The 12,615-nt window shown below is 46.7% G+C and overlaps 1 protein-coding gene across 2 annotated transcripts in view; it reads right to left on the reverse strand.

Annotated features, from left to right (window-relative positions):
• Positions 1-8,885, reverse strand: part of TRAPPC10 (trafficking protein particle complex 10) — a 79,375-nt gene extending 70,490 nt beyond the window's left edge. Inside the window, exon 1 of one of the 2 annotated variants that reach the window (XM_011233174.3) lies at positions 7,751-8,885. In XM_011233174.3, the coding sequence (XP_011231476.1) occupies positions 7,751-7,889 (139 nt within the window). In that variant the 5' untranslated portion in view covers positions 7,890-8,885. Of the gene's footprint in view, positions 1-7,740 lie in introns of both variants that reach the window. The other variant, XM_034654841.1, reaches the window with a different exon arrangement.
• Positions 8,886-12,615: the final 3,730 nt, after the last annotated feature.

The following is a 12,615-nucleotide window of genomic DNA, read 5'->3' on the forward strand; positions in this document are numbered from 1 at the left end:
TCAAGAGGCCTATTAAAAGACTGAAGTCAAAGTATTTATTGCAACAACTAAGATCCCTTTTTGTGCGTGAGGAGAGGGGAGACTCCTCAAAATAATAAGGGTAATTCAAAGCACAATCCCACTAACATAAACCTCTCTCTCCCTGCGTGTGTAATATGCCCCCGTTCTCGTCATTGCGGGGGACACGTGGAGATAGGAGGGCTGGGGGTGGCTCCAGGGTGTGCTGACCACTGCAGTCACCCTCGGCCCCGGGCCAGTATCCCAGCACAGCAGCACCCCAGCAGGAGGGGTGCGGGGGAAGGAGAACAGGCACAGGAGCCACTCAAACATGAAGGGAAACTTCGGGACAGTCACCCTGCTGGAAAGAGAGGGACGCAGGCACTCAGGGTGCTGCCCAGACCCATCGGGCACTGGCCCCAGGCTGAGACACCCCCCAACGAAGGCAGGCGGAGTCCCAGGTTTCTGATTATACGAACCTCTTTTCTTCTTATTTCTGCCAGCAGTAACTGGTTTTCTGTCAGATGCAGTCAGATGACTGACCAGACCTTTGTTACTTCCTGAATTATTACTGCATTCTGAGACTTTTACCAGCATATATTTATATATATTAATCGTGTAATTTAAAACCTTTATGCTAAAAGCAGATGACTGCTAATTAAACACGGAGGGAAAAAGAATTCAAAAAATATTTCCAATGATTTAAGTATAAATGGGTTGTATTTCAACAAATTCAAAATTTTTCTTATATCTTCAGAACAGAAGGAAATGGGAACTCAATTATACAGAAAGTAATTAGTAACTTGCAGCAACATTAAAAAGACACTAACATGTGTCCAGCTGACAAAATATAAATAACTACAGATACAGATGTATCACTTAGATTTGAGATCACCAACAATAAGACTATAAGAAAACAGCTATTTTTGAAATAACTCTAATCTTCAAAGAAGTTGGTCATAGCAAAAATAGAAACCTGCAGGCTAGACAGTCTTTTCTGACCCAAGATACTGTCACTGAGATGAGAGTCTAGCCAAAGCTTATTAACAGCATGCCCAGTCTACCCCCACCCCCACCCGGGTCGCAGTCCTATACCATTTGTATTAGTCTCCGGCAACCTGAAGAACAGTGGAATCTTTCACCAACCATCACTTATGTACGAACCCTTTATTTTAGGGTCCATAAATTACAAAGTCACATAGTTATTTAGTGTCAAAACATCTTTCAGATTTTTAGTTCTTAACACTAGATGGCAACAGAACAGAATCGACACTAAGCTGACTGAGTAAAGGACTTGAGGATGTCCTGCTTTGCAGCAAGATGCCTCCAACAAGGCAACCAAACACACTTTACCTTGTTGGAAGTCTACGTCCAAACCAAACCGTCCGGCGGGGTTCTGCTTGCGGGACGAGAGGACGGGGTATTCACGTTCTGCATCTCAGGAATACAGGGTACCTAAACTAAACCACAGGTACGTACTCTAACATGTAAGAAGAATGTCTACACCCACATTCAAAAACTTATAAATTGGTTGTTGCTAAGTTCCTATAATGTTTATGCAACAATTTCTAGAAGATTTTAGAACTCAATTATGACATTAAGATTGAATTTGGCACTAAACGGTCTACAGAAAAAGTAGCATGAGTTACCAAATGTGGTGTGAGTGCTCGACAGCTATAAATTATGCCTCGGGGGAAACACAAGGCTTAATTAAAAAGTTACTCTCAGTTGGGAAGGACACAGGATTTTTATGCTTGTAGAATCATTACTCCCCATGATTTTTTTTTTTCCAGACATGTGTTAAGGGCATTTGGAAATCTGTCCTTGTCCTGCTTTCCAGAACATTGAATATGCTACATTACAAGACAAGGAAGGAATAAGGTTGAGGATAGATAAGGTTGCTAATCAGGTGATCTTAAATAAAGAGATTATCCTGGATTATCCGGGTGGGCCAATGTACCCCAGAAGCGAGGATATTCAGTAGGGAGGAGGGAAGCAAAAGAGCCAGAACCAAAGAGTTGGAATCATGAGAAGGACTGAACTGGTCACTGTTGGCTCTAAAGATGGAGGAAGGGCCACGAGCCAGAAATGTGGGCAGCCTCTAGAAGCTGGAACAGGGCAAGGGGATAGATTCTCTTCCAGAAGGAATCAGCCCTGCCAACCCCTTGATTTTAGCCCAATGAAGCCCATTTCAGACTTCTGACCTCCAGAACTCTAATACGTTTGTTTATTTTAAGGCACTAAATCTATGTAATTTGTTACACCACCCACAACAAAAATTAAAGCGTTTAATTTGAAAAAAAAATTCTACGAAACACCTTTCTTCTGATGCTACCGGAGGGCCTGCTGAGCTACACAGGGCCTGGCACCAGGTGAGAGCTAGCTAACAGGAGTCAGGGGGCCATCTGTTTCCTGCCAATACACAGACGGCATGGTGAACGCCCTCAGCGGTTGGCACACACTCACTCCGAACTCGCAAGCCAGCCTGATGAGAGCGCGCCACTCCACAGACTGGAAACCGAGGCTGGAGGTCAAGCATGGAAACCTGCTCGAGGATAAGCAGCTAATGAGCCTCAAAGCTGGAAATGATTCACCTCCAGGCAGCTTGGCTCTGGACTCAATATTCTTCTCTATTATCCTGGGTTGCTTCTCGATTTCTTAATTTTACTGTTTGCTAATTAAGCTGAACAGAGGCTCTGTCAATGCTGCTTGGCTGAAGGTACAGCTTCCAGAAGACCTTTCATCAATAGTGAACACTTCAGTCATCTGCTTACCAGTTACCAGCCCTTAAACATGCAAAGCTATCAAATCTTATCACAAAAATATAAAAGGATCAGAACACTGTAACCATGATAAAGTGGAAGAGAAAAACAAAAGGCTGAGCCAATTTGCAAGTGATGGGTAGCTCTCCTCATAATACATACATTTTCAAGATCAGTATTTTCATTTGGAGATTTATGTTGGGTAAAAGATCTTATATCAAGTTTATAAATATTTGTTGATACCCTCATATAGTATAATCTTTCTTCAAATTCTTTAGTATAATCTTAGTAAAGGGAAATAGTAACTTTTCCAATAAAATACACCTCTCACTTATCCTAAGCTGCTGAAGAAATCCAGATTATTTTACCCTGTTAACGAAATGGGTGTCTTCAACTATCTAATGGGCAACGTCTTAGTTTAAAGGCATTAGGTTTACGCTGCAGGATCCACAGCCACCCCCACACACACACACACCAAGGGGTGGCAAAGACAGGACAGAGTATAGCTCAACGTAAACAAATGCTAGGCGAGAGAACTGCATTTGGAGCACTGAGTGTCTCCCCTCTTAGGACCTCCTTGCAGGGACTCTAGAAGCTATGCAGCCATGGAATGGCTGGACTAGGACGGGATGACCAATTTCAAGGCCCTTCCAAGCAAGGGATCCTATGATTCTACCTTTGAACAAATAAGCCAGAGGAAATATATACTTTATCTAGCCTTTGCTTTATAAAAAAATTTTCAGAAAAAGAGCCATTTTTTAAGTACACCGTTAACATGGGAAAGCTACAGTTCACCAGGAGGCAGCACATTCTCGTTTGAAAACAAGGGTTAGCATTATCTCCTCCAGTCCCATCCATGTTGCTGCAAATGTTGTGAAATCATTCTTTTTGATGGCTGAGTAAAATGCTAAGCGAAATAAATCAAGCAGAGAAAGACAATTATCATATGGTTTCACTCATTTATGGAACATAAGAAGTAGGAAGATCAGTAGGAGAAGAAAGGGAAGAAGGAAGGGGGGGTAAACAGAAGGGGGAATGAACCATGAGAGACTGTGGACTCTGGGAAACAAACTGAGGGCTTCAGAGGGGAGGGGGGTGGGGGAATAGGATAGGCTGGTGATGGGTAGTAAGGAGGGCACGTATTGCATGGTGCACTGGGTATTATACGCAAAATGAATCATGGAACTTTACATCAAAAACTTGGGATGTACTGTATGGTGACTAATATAACATAATAAAAAATTATTATAAAAAAAAAAGAAAGAAAAGAAAACAAGGGTTAAAGAGAGCACTGTCATTAACCCTAATCCCTAACGATGCATGTACTTGCCCACAGACCACACGTGAATGAACTGCTCAACAGCTTTTGGTACAACAGACTTTCAAATGAATGATAAAAACATCCAAGGTCACAAACTGGGAAGTCTTGTCAGCCTGCTCAATCACGTGCAAAACCTACTTGCTGTCCTTCTTGTGTAACATCAGCGCAGTAATGAAAATTAATTAATGCTTCCAACTGGTAGCTCTTTCACGGGGAAAACTAATAGCGAATGCATCATCATGGGATAGGGAAACCCTCCCAGTGGTCCTCCCACAGTATCTGCACCAAAGGCTTTCCCATTTGGGGCTTGGAGGTAGGGAGTGAGGTTCGTGAGAAAACACAAACAAGATCCAGATGTTATCCAGATTCTAGCAGGAGAAGCCAAGGCTTCGTCTGTGCCCTAAAATGACTGGGTAACGGATCCCTGTTTCTGCGTATACACACTGCCCTCCCTTCATCGCAAGGCACGTATTTGAGAAGAAACAAGTGAGCCCTCCCGCAGCTCTGTACTGTAGAGGCCAAGCTGAAAGAAAAGTAATTCCTACAGTCAACATGACAGGGATGATGGGGATTGCCTTTATCTGATTGTCAGCTGTTCCGCCAAAACGCCCGTTTTCGATCCCACGTCAGTATGTCCTGCCATCTCATTGCTGGCAGTAAAGTTATGCCTGCTCCATCCGGCTTCCAGTTTTGCCCCTGACCCTTACGGTGGCAGTAAAGTTATGCCTGCTCCATCCGGCTTCCAGTTTTGCCCCTGACCCTTACGGTGGCACCACGTTCACATGGCCACCCTCCCACACTGCTTCTCTCTCTCCCAATAGCCAGTCTCTGTAACAATTACTCCCCCCGGGGTGTGACCAAAGGGGAAAAAGTACAGTATATGTAAGCGACAATCGAATTGTATACCGTGGGAGTTTGCGGAAAAGGAACCAAAGCCAATACACAGAGACCAACAAGATACGTAGTCCCAAAGTCGTCTTCTTTTTCAACGTGTAAGACAATTAAGCGCACACCAAGAGTACCAAAGGTTTAAGTAAACGCCTCTAACCAGGAGGCCGCCAGCCCTGTTCTCTGGAGCTCAGAGACCAAATACGACCTCCAACGGAGGAACTGAAACAGAAAACGAAGGACTGGATGAGCGCATGGAATTGTAAGAGCACTGAAGAACTAGCCCTTAACAGTTCACAGATTGGTAAAAAAAAGAAAATATAGGATGATTGTAGCAGTTTCAATCACAGCATTTACAAGTTCAAGAGATCTTGCTGCTCCAGCCCCTCTCCTGCCCTGGGGCTCTGGAGAGACCGGTTTCTAAAACCGCTCTTTCCCCCAAGAGTTGCCAAAGACCACCTTCTCCGTGAGGTCTAGCTGCAGCTTCCGAAAGGCTTACCATTACGGAGGGGATTTAGTAACAACTAGCAAAATTACGAGTTTACCACAGCCCCAGCAATCCCTGAAGGAATCCATCCCTACGGACATACCACAAGGCTATCTGATTCAGGACTATCTCAAAGAGCAAAAGACAAAACCATTCCAATTCCAAGGACAGGACTGGAACAGAATAAACCACAGAACACCCACAACCCACATGACGGAGTTCCACAGGACTGTAAAAGGCAGCAGGAAAGACCTCCAGGAAATGTTGAAAAGCCGGGGGGGGGGGGGGGGGGGGGGTGGGATGATGTGTCTTGGTCTGTAATCTCCTATCTAAGAAAGAGAAGTACAAATGTGTATGGATTTTTTTTTTTTAAATGTAAGGAGAATACTTAGGTGAGGGAAGGGTCAGGGTGGAGAGGACAGAAATCTACGCTACATACCTTGCTTGGAAGATTTAGTTTTGAAAGCATGTAATATTTTATATAATTACATAACAAAGTTAAATTTCAAAAAAGCTTTCCCTAAAAATATCAGAAAAAAAAATAAAACAAATGGAGTTCAACGCATGTGCGGCTGACAGCACAGCCACAGAGAAAGAGCAAGGTGGCCGTCGGACTGGGTGCTCCTGGTGGGAGATGTCCAAATGCCACAGAGAACCACTAACAGCATCTTAAATCTGTGCTCACGAGTCACTGTTGACGGCGGAGTGACAGAGACCAAATACGGTGGGATAAGGGCTCCTCGGACCTGCAGCATCCGCTAGGGGTTTGTGAGAAATGTTTATTCCCTGGCCCAGCCTGGCCCGAGGATTCAGAAGCGGGGGTGGAGGCTGGCATCAGGTTCCAACAAGCTCACTAAGGGGCTCTGGTGCAGCTCCAGCTTGAGAACGTCCTACCTCTGTTGTGCCCAAGTATCCACAGAACGGGAAGAAAGAAAATACAGAAGATTCAGCAGTTTATTAAAACCCCCAGGTCCTGAAATTGAATCACAAAGACCACTGTGAATTTAAGGTGTACCTGACCTCTGAATTCCTACCTCTGCCCCGTGGAAAGAAGACCCAGCAGCAGCCAGCAGCCCAAGCACGTAGACCTTAAAAAACCTTTTCCACTGAAAAGAAGCAGAGCTCCTTGGAGAAATGGCTGACTCCAGGGCCAAGGCTGGAAATGAGTCTGCAACATGTTAACACAGCAGAGAGCAAAGAAACTAACAAAGATTCCAGAACTCAGAGGCCAACTGACTGACTGCACGTCAGTAAGGGCAGCACCAGCCACGGACTGAAACAAAGCAGGTAGGTTTAAATCCTCAAATTCATAATAATACTTTAAAAAAAAAAGGGGGGGGTAACTGATCACCCATGGAGGGTTACTCCCTCGAAGTGAACCAGCTCCGAGAAGAGCTATGCAGCAGAAGTGAGTGAGGCATCTAGTCCGCCTTTCCTACTCAAACCACACTAGATAAGCAAGGAACACACATACACACTTTTTTTAAAAAAGACCTTTTTGTTTGAGAGAATGAGAGAAAGAGAGAGCACGAGCAGGGGAGCGGCAGAGGGAGAGGGAGACGCAGACTCCCCGGGGAGCAGGGAGCCCCATGTGGGGCTTGATCCCAGGATCCTGGGCAGGCGTAAACCAACTGAGTCACCCAGGCGCCCACCCACACACACTTTTTAGAGACACATTTCCACTAACAAACGAAGACGAAATGGTAACATTAGAATCTCTCCATTCTGCACCCCACAGGGCATGAGCCACAGGAGAAGGGCGCTCCCATCGGAGAGACACCAGCAGAGTCCGCACGCCACCAGCAGCTGGGAGACAGTCTTGCCAAAAACATCCAACCCGAACCTGACCCAGCCTCTGGCTCCAAGGACCACCTTCCAGGAGACACAGAACCCCGAAGACAGAGGACACCCCGGGACACAGCTGGCCAAGTGGGGACAGTGAGCACAACACGGCCACAGGACAGAACCTGGGCTCCTCGGTAAACTGCCAGGAACAAAAGGGAGACGGAGGGAAACCCGAGATTTGAAGAGAGACTGACAGCACAATCTCAAAACCTTATTTGGATACTAATTAATTCAAAGAGCTTAAAAGAAATAGACATTGAAGATACACTGAAAACGTAAACATTGAATATTTGATATTAGGGAACATTTTTTAGATGTGATAAAGGCTTTACAGCTGCGTTTTTAAAAGTCCGGATGTTTTAGAGATACACTGCCTTGAGGGACACACACTGCCTGAGCTCCGGCTGCCAGGACAAAGTACCATGACCGCGTGGCCTCACCAATACCAACTTGTTTTCTCCCAGTTCTGGAGCCCGGAAGTCCGAGAGCAAGGTGCTGGCCATTCAGTCCCAGGTGCCTGATCTCTTCTTGTTTGGGCCTTTCCTGGATGTGCATGAGGAGGAAAGGAGCGGGCTCTTCCTCCTCTCATTAGGCCACTGGCTCCATCCTCGGGGCCCAGCCTTCGTCCTCTTCCAGCCGGCTCACCGCCCAAAGACCCCGGCTCCAAATACCGTCGCACTGGCCATCAGGGCTCCAGCCCACGAACTGCAGGGAGGGGAGACAAACCTTCAGCCTGTAACACACGCACGTGCGGGTACATGATGTGACACCTGGATCAGCTTCCGAAGAGCACAGGATTGGAGGGAGCAGAGTAGAGAGAAGCAAGACCAGCCAGTTCTCCCAACCGCTCTGGGATTTCACTACACAGCCCTACCTTTTGCACACATTCGCAAGTTCCATCACAAACAGCGTGAAACACTGCAATATTTCCACTTCCCTTATCCGTTCTTCCACAGCACTTATCACTGATTACATAATTCGCTATTTTTGCCTATTGCGTCCCTCCTCTCACTGGACTGGAAGCTCTACCAGGGCTGGGGCCTCTGCTGGCAGATGGAACCCAAACCCCTACAACAGTGCCCGGCCGGCCCAGGTGCACAGTGCTCACCTGCTGAGCGGGGAGCCTCGCCTGACCCCTTCATATTCTATACCAAACAACCCAGGGCCCCGGGGCACGGGACACCCTAAAACGGAGGTAATGGCAGTGCTGGCTGTCAGATTATGTTCTCAGGATATGAATGCAATTTTAGAACCAGTAAGATTATACTGGAGATTTCTAGTGTGGCTGACTGATTCGGTTCTTAGACTGCTAAACCAAAGAAAGAGAGATTTTTATTTTACTTAACTCTGTGGCAAAGGCTTTCTCCAAGGGGTAATTTTAGGGACAAGTTCCCCTCCCTTCCATGTGGGCAGATGGTGTCTGCCTCCCCAACTGCTTGGTAAAGTCATGGCAGAGGAGGAGTCAGGCACCTCAATGCTGATCCTTGCTGCCCTATCACATACTGAGGGGTCAGGCACAGCGGAGCTGGCCCTCGAGTCTTCATCTTCAAAATGACCTCTGATGGCCCATCCTGTTGTTCACCTCCATGCTTAGAAACTTACTAACTGATCCAGCTGATCTGGAAGTGCCCGTAAACGGTGAGCGACGAGGCAGTAAAAATTACTACCCAAACGGGTTATTATTAGTGCCGAGGCTCTACCTAAAATTTTAGCTCTAAAATATATGCAATTGCCTCCAAATGCTAAACAGATCTGTTAAAAACAAGAAAACTTTCCAAACATACAACAGTTCCCAGTGAAACCAAGGTCTAAATCTGTTGTCAGTTTCTTCATGATTTCTCCACTCACTTTTTTTTTTTTAGTTTTGCAAACAAGGGCCTAAAATAATATGAAGGCACAAAACATTATGGAACAGAAGTGCAAGAAGCCAAATAAAGGCATTTGTTTCCCTAGGGGAAAATAATCAAGGAGAGATTACAAAAACTGTTCACTATTTCAAAGAGATCATCCCACCTGTGTCAACATCTGAGCCCCAAATCCCAGGCGCCAAGGACTCATTCCCCTGGGCAAGAGTTCAGCAAGAACAAACCTCTAAAGACAGAAGCGATATAAAACCAGAGAAGCGCCATGGGTGCTGGCTGCTACGTGCCAGGACGCCCATGCGGACACTGTGGTGGAGGGGAGGGACGTGGCCCCCAAATGACTTACCCACGCCCGACGTCCAGAACCTGTGGATGGGGCCTTATCTGGCAAAAGCATCTTTGTAGATGTAATGAAGGTCAGGATCTCAAATGAAATCACCCCAGATCATCTGGGTGGGCCCTAAATCCAGTGACAAGTGTGGTGATAAGGGACAGGAGGGCAAATGCAGAGAGTAGCCGTGTGAAGACAGGCAGAGACTGGAACCAAAGGAGCCGCAAGGACTGCTGGGAGCTGGAAGAGTCAGGAAGACCCTCCCCCAGAGCCTAGGAGAGAGCACACAGCCTGCCAACACCTTGACTTTCAACTTCTGGTCTCCAGAACTGTGACAATATATTTCCCTTGTTTTAAACCAGCAAGTTTCTGATAATTTGTGACAACAGTCGTAGGAAACTAATGCATATGGTATAAAATACAAAAATAGAATGCACATTTTTTCCTAATGCTATTCCAATTCATGTTTTAGACATGTTTTTGGCTATACCTCTTAAATGTCAAAGAAACACAGCTGAACACATAAATTCACAAGAGGTCTAATCATCAATAAACATATAAAAAGAACTTCACTAATCAGCAGGTAAATGCACCCCCAAACAACTACAAGGACCTTGGGCTAGACAAAGCTTCTAGATATAGTATCAAAAGCACAATCCACATGAAAAAAAAATTGATAACTAGACTTCATCAAAATTCAAAATGTACTTCAAAAGATAGCACTAAGAAAATTAAAAGACAGGGGCGCCTGGGTGGCACAGCGGTTAAGCGTCTGCCTTCGGCTCAGGGCGTGATCCCGGCGTTCTGGGATCGAGCCCCACATCAGGCTCCTCTGCTATGAGCCTGCTTCTTCCTCTCCCACTCCCCCTGCTTGTGTTCCCTCTCTCACTGGCTGTTTCTATCTCTGTCAAATAAATAAATAAAATCTTTAAAAAAAAAAAAATTAAAAGACAGGGGCGCCTGGGTGGCACAGCGGTTAAGCGTCTGCCTTCGGCTCAGGGCGTGATCCCGGCGTTATGGGATCGAGCCCCACATCAGGCTCCTCCGCTATGAGCCTGCTTCTTCCTCTCCCACTCCCCCTGCTTGTGTTCCCTCTCTCGCTGGCTGTCTCTATCTCTGTCAAATAAATAAAATCTTTAAAAAAAAAAAAAATTAAAAGACAGCCAAAGATTAGGAAAAAGTATCTGCAAAACATGGATCTGATAATGGACATGTATCAGCAAATATTGCGAACTCTTATAACTTGATACTCTAAAAATGGGCAAAGTATCTGAATAAACATTTCACTACAGAAGATATACGAATGGCTGATAAGAATAGGCAAAAATGCTCAATCTCACTAGTCATGAGGAAAATGCAAATTAAAACCAAAATCAGATACCGCTTCATGTCCGCTGGGATAGCTATAATAAAAAAGACAGACAAGAGTACGTCCACGGAATACGGAGCAACCGGAACCCTCATCCACTGCTGGTGGGGATGTTAAGCAGTACAGACACTTGGGAAGACAATCTTGCAATTTCTTACAAAGTCAGACATAAGCTTATCATCCAACGCAGCAACTCTGCCCCTAAGAACCTTCGCGTGAACGGGAACGCGTGCCCGCACACAGGCGTGCAAATGCTCCCATCAGCATTACTCAAAACAGCCAGAGTGGAAACAATCCAAACGCCCACGGACTGAAGAGATAAACAAGCCGGGTCCATCCGGACGGTGGACCATCCAGAGATGAAAGAAGGAACACACGACAGAGGACGGCATGACCTCCAAGGGAGGATGCTGAGCCTCCAAACACCGCTGAGTGAGGAAAGCCAGCCACGAGACCGCATGCCACATGATCTCACGTCTAGAAACGTCTAGAAAACACCAATGTAGAGAGACAGCAGAGGAAAGGTTGCCCATGCCTGGGGGTGGGAGCAGGCATGACCCACCAAAGAGCCGGAGGGAACCTGGCAGGGGATGGAGACAGACGATGGCCCCAGCGGCGGCACAGCTCTGGGGATGGTGGACGACGTTCCCAGTAGGCGGATGAAAGCTGCACCAAGCGACCGAGGAACAACTCCGAGGGCCGGGCCAGGCCGGGTGGCGAGCGGACCTTGGGGCGCAGCCTTCAATATTCCAGCAGCTCTGACCTTCTGACCCAGCAAGTCCACTTCCAGATTCCATTCTTTATTTTAAAAATCTACTCTTCCTTTATTTCTGCGTCTTTAAGGTCTGAAGTTGGTTTTGCAGGTCACAGATACATCTTCATTCAAGGCTTCACCCAAATGCCAAGCTGGCGGTCCTTCAACCCCACCTGCTCCACCTCAGAAGCCAAATCCGCCACCCAAGAACACTTTGGTTTGCGCATAAATTTCTACTGACTTGTAGTAAAGAAAGCATATCTGAACTCAATTCAGAAAAACCAGTTCAAAGAATGCAATCCCTAGCATACCAGTTAGCTTTCTTCCTCTTACCGGATTAACACGTACTCCCTGGGTTCAAAAACTCCAGAGGATGCTGCAGTATCAGAAAGGCTAAGCACAGAGCAGTTCACCTAAAAGCGATCAGGGTCCAAACTCTCCAAGCATTTCCCACAAAGCTGTCTTAGCTGGATGAGACACGTATTTAAACAAAATAACTCTATGCTGTCAAAAGCCTCTAACTTATGGAAACATCAAAGACAGCACAGTGCTTCCCTTAGAGAGACGCTCACTCATTTATCTATTTCATTTATTCAACAGGTATTTACTGAGCGCCTACTGCGTGCCAAGCACCGCTGCAGGTGCCAGAAGCCCAGCAGGGACCCTCAGAATCCCAACCCTCGCTCTGGAGCTTGCAGGCAGCCTGGGTCAGAGTGGAGAGACAATAAGCCAGAAAACACAAGTGTTTATGTCAGGGGTGCTGAGCCAAGAAGACAGAATCCAGCTGACAGTATGCCAGACAGTAAGCAGGGCGGGGGAGGTGGGGGGAGCAGCTCCTGGAGGGAGGGGGAGGCAGGGACGGGTCAGAAGAGCTCTGCGGGGCCCCCAGGCAGGGGCCCGCAGGCAGAGGCACGCAGGCAGGGGCGGGCTGCGGGGGCTGCAGGGGGTTAAGGCAGAGCCAGGAAGCCAGGCTGGTGGGTGGGGTGAGGGCCGGGCTTG

This window comes from Ailuropoda melanoleuca, chromosome 1 (genome assembly GCF_002007445.2).
Source record: "Ailuropoda melanoleuca isolate Jingjing chromosome 1, ASM200744v2, whole genome shotgun sequence".
NCBI lineage: Eukaryota > Metazoa > Chordata > Mammalia > Carnivora > Ursidae > Ailuropoda > Ailuropoda melanoleuca.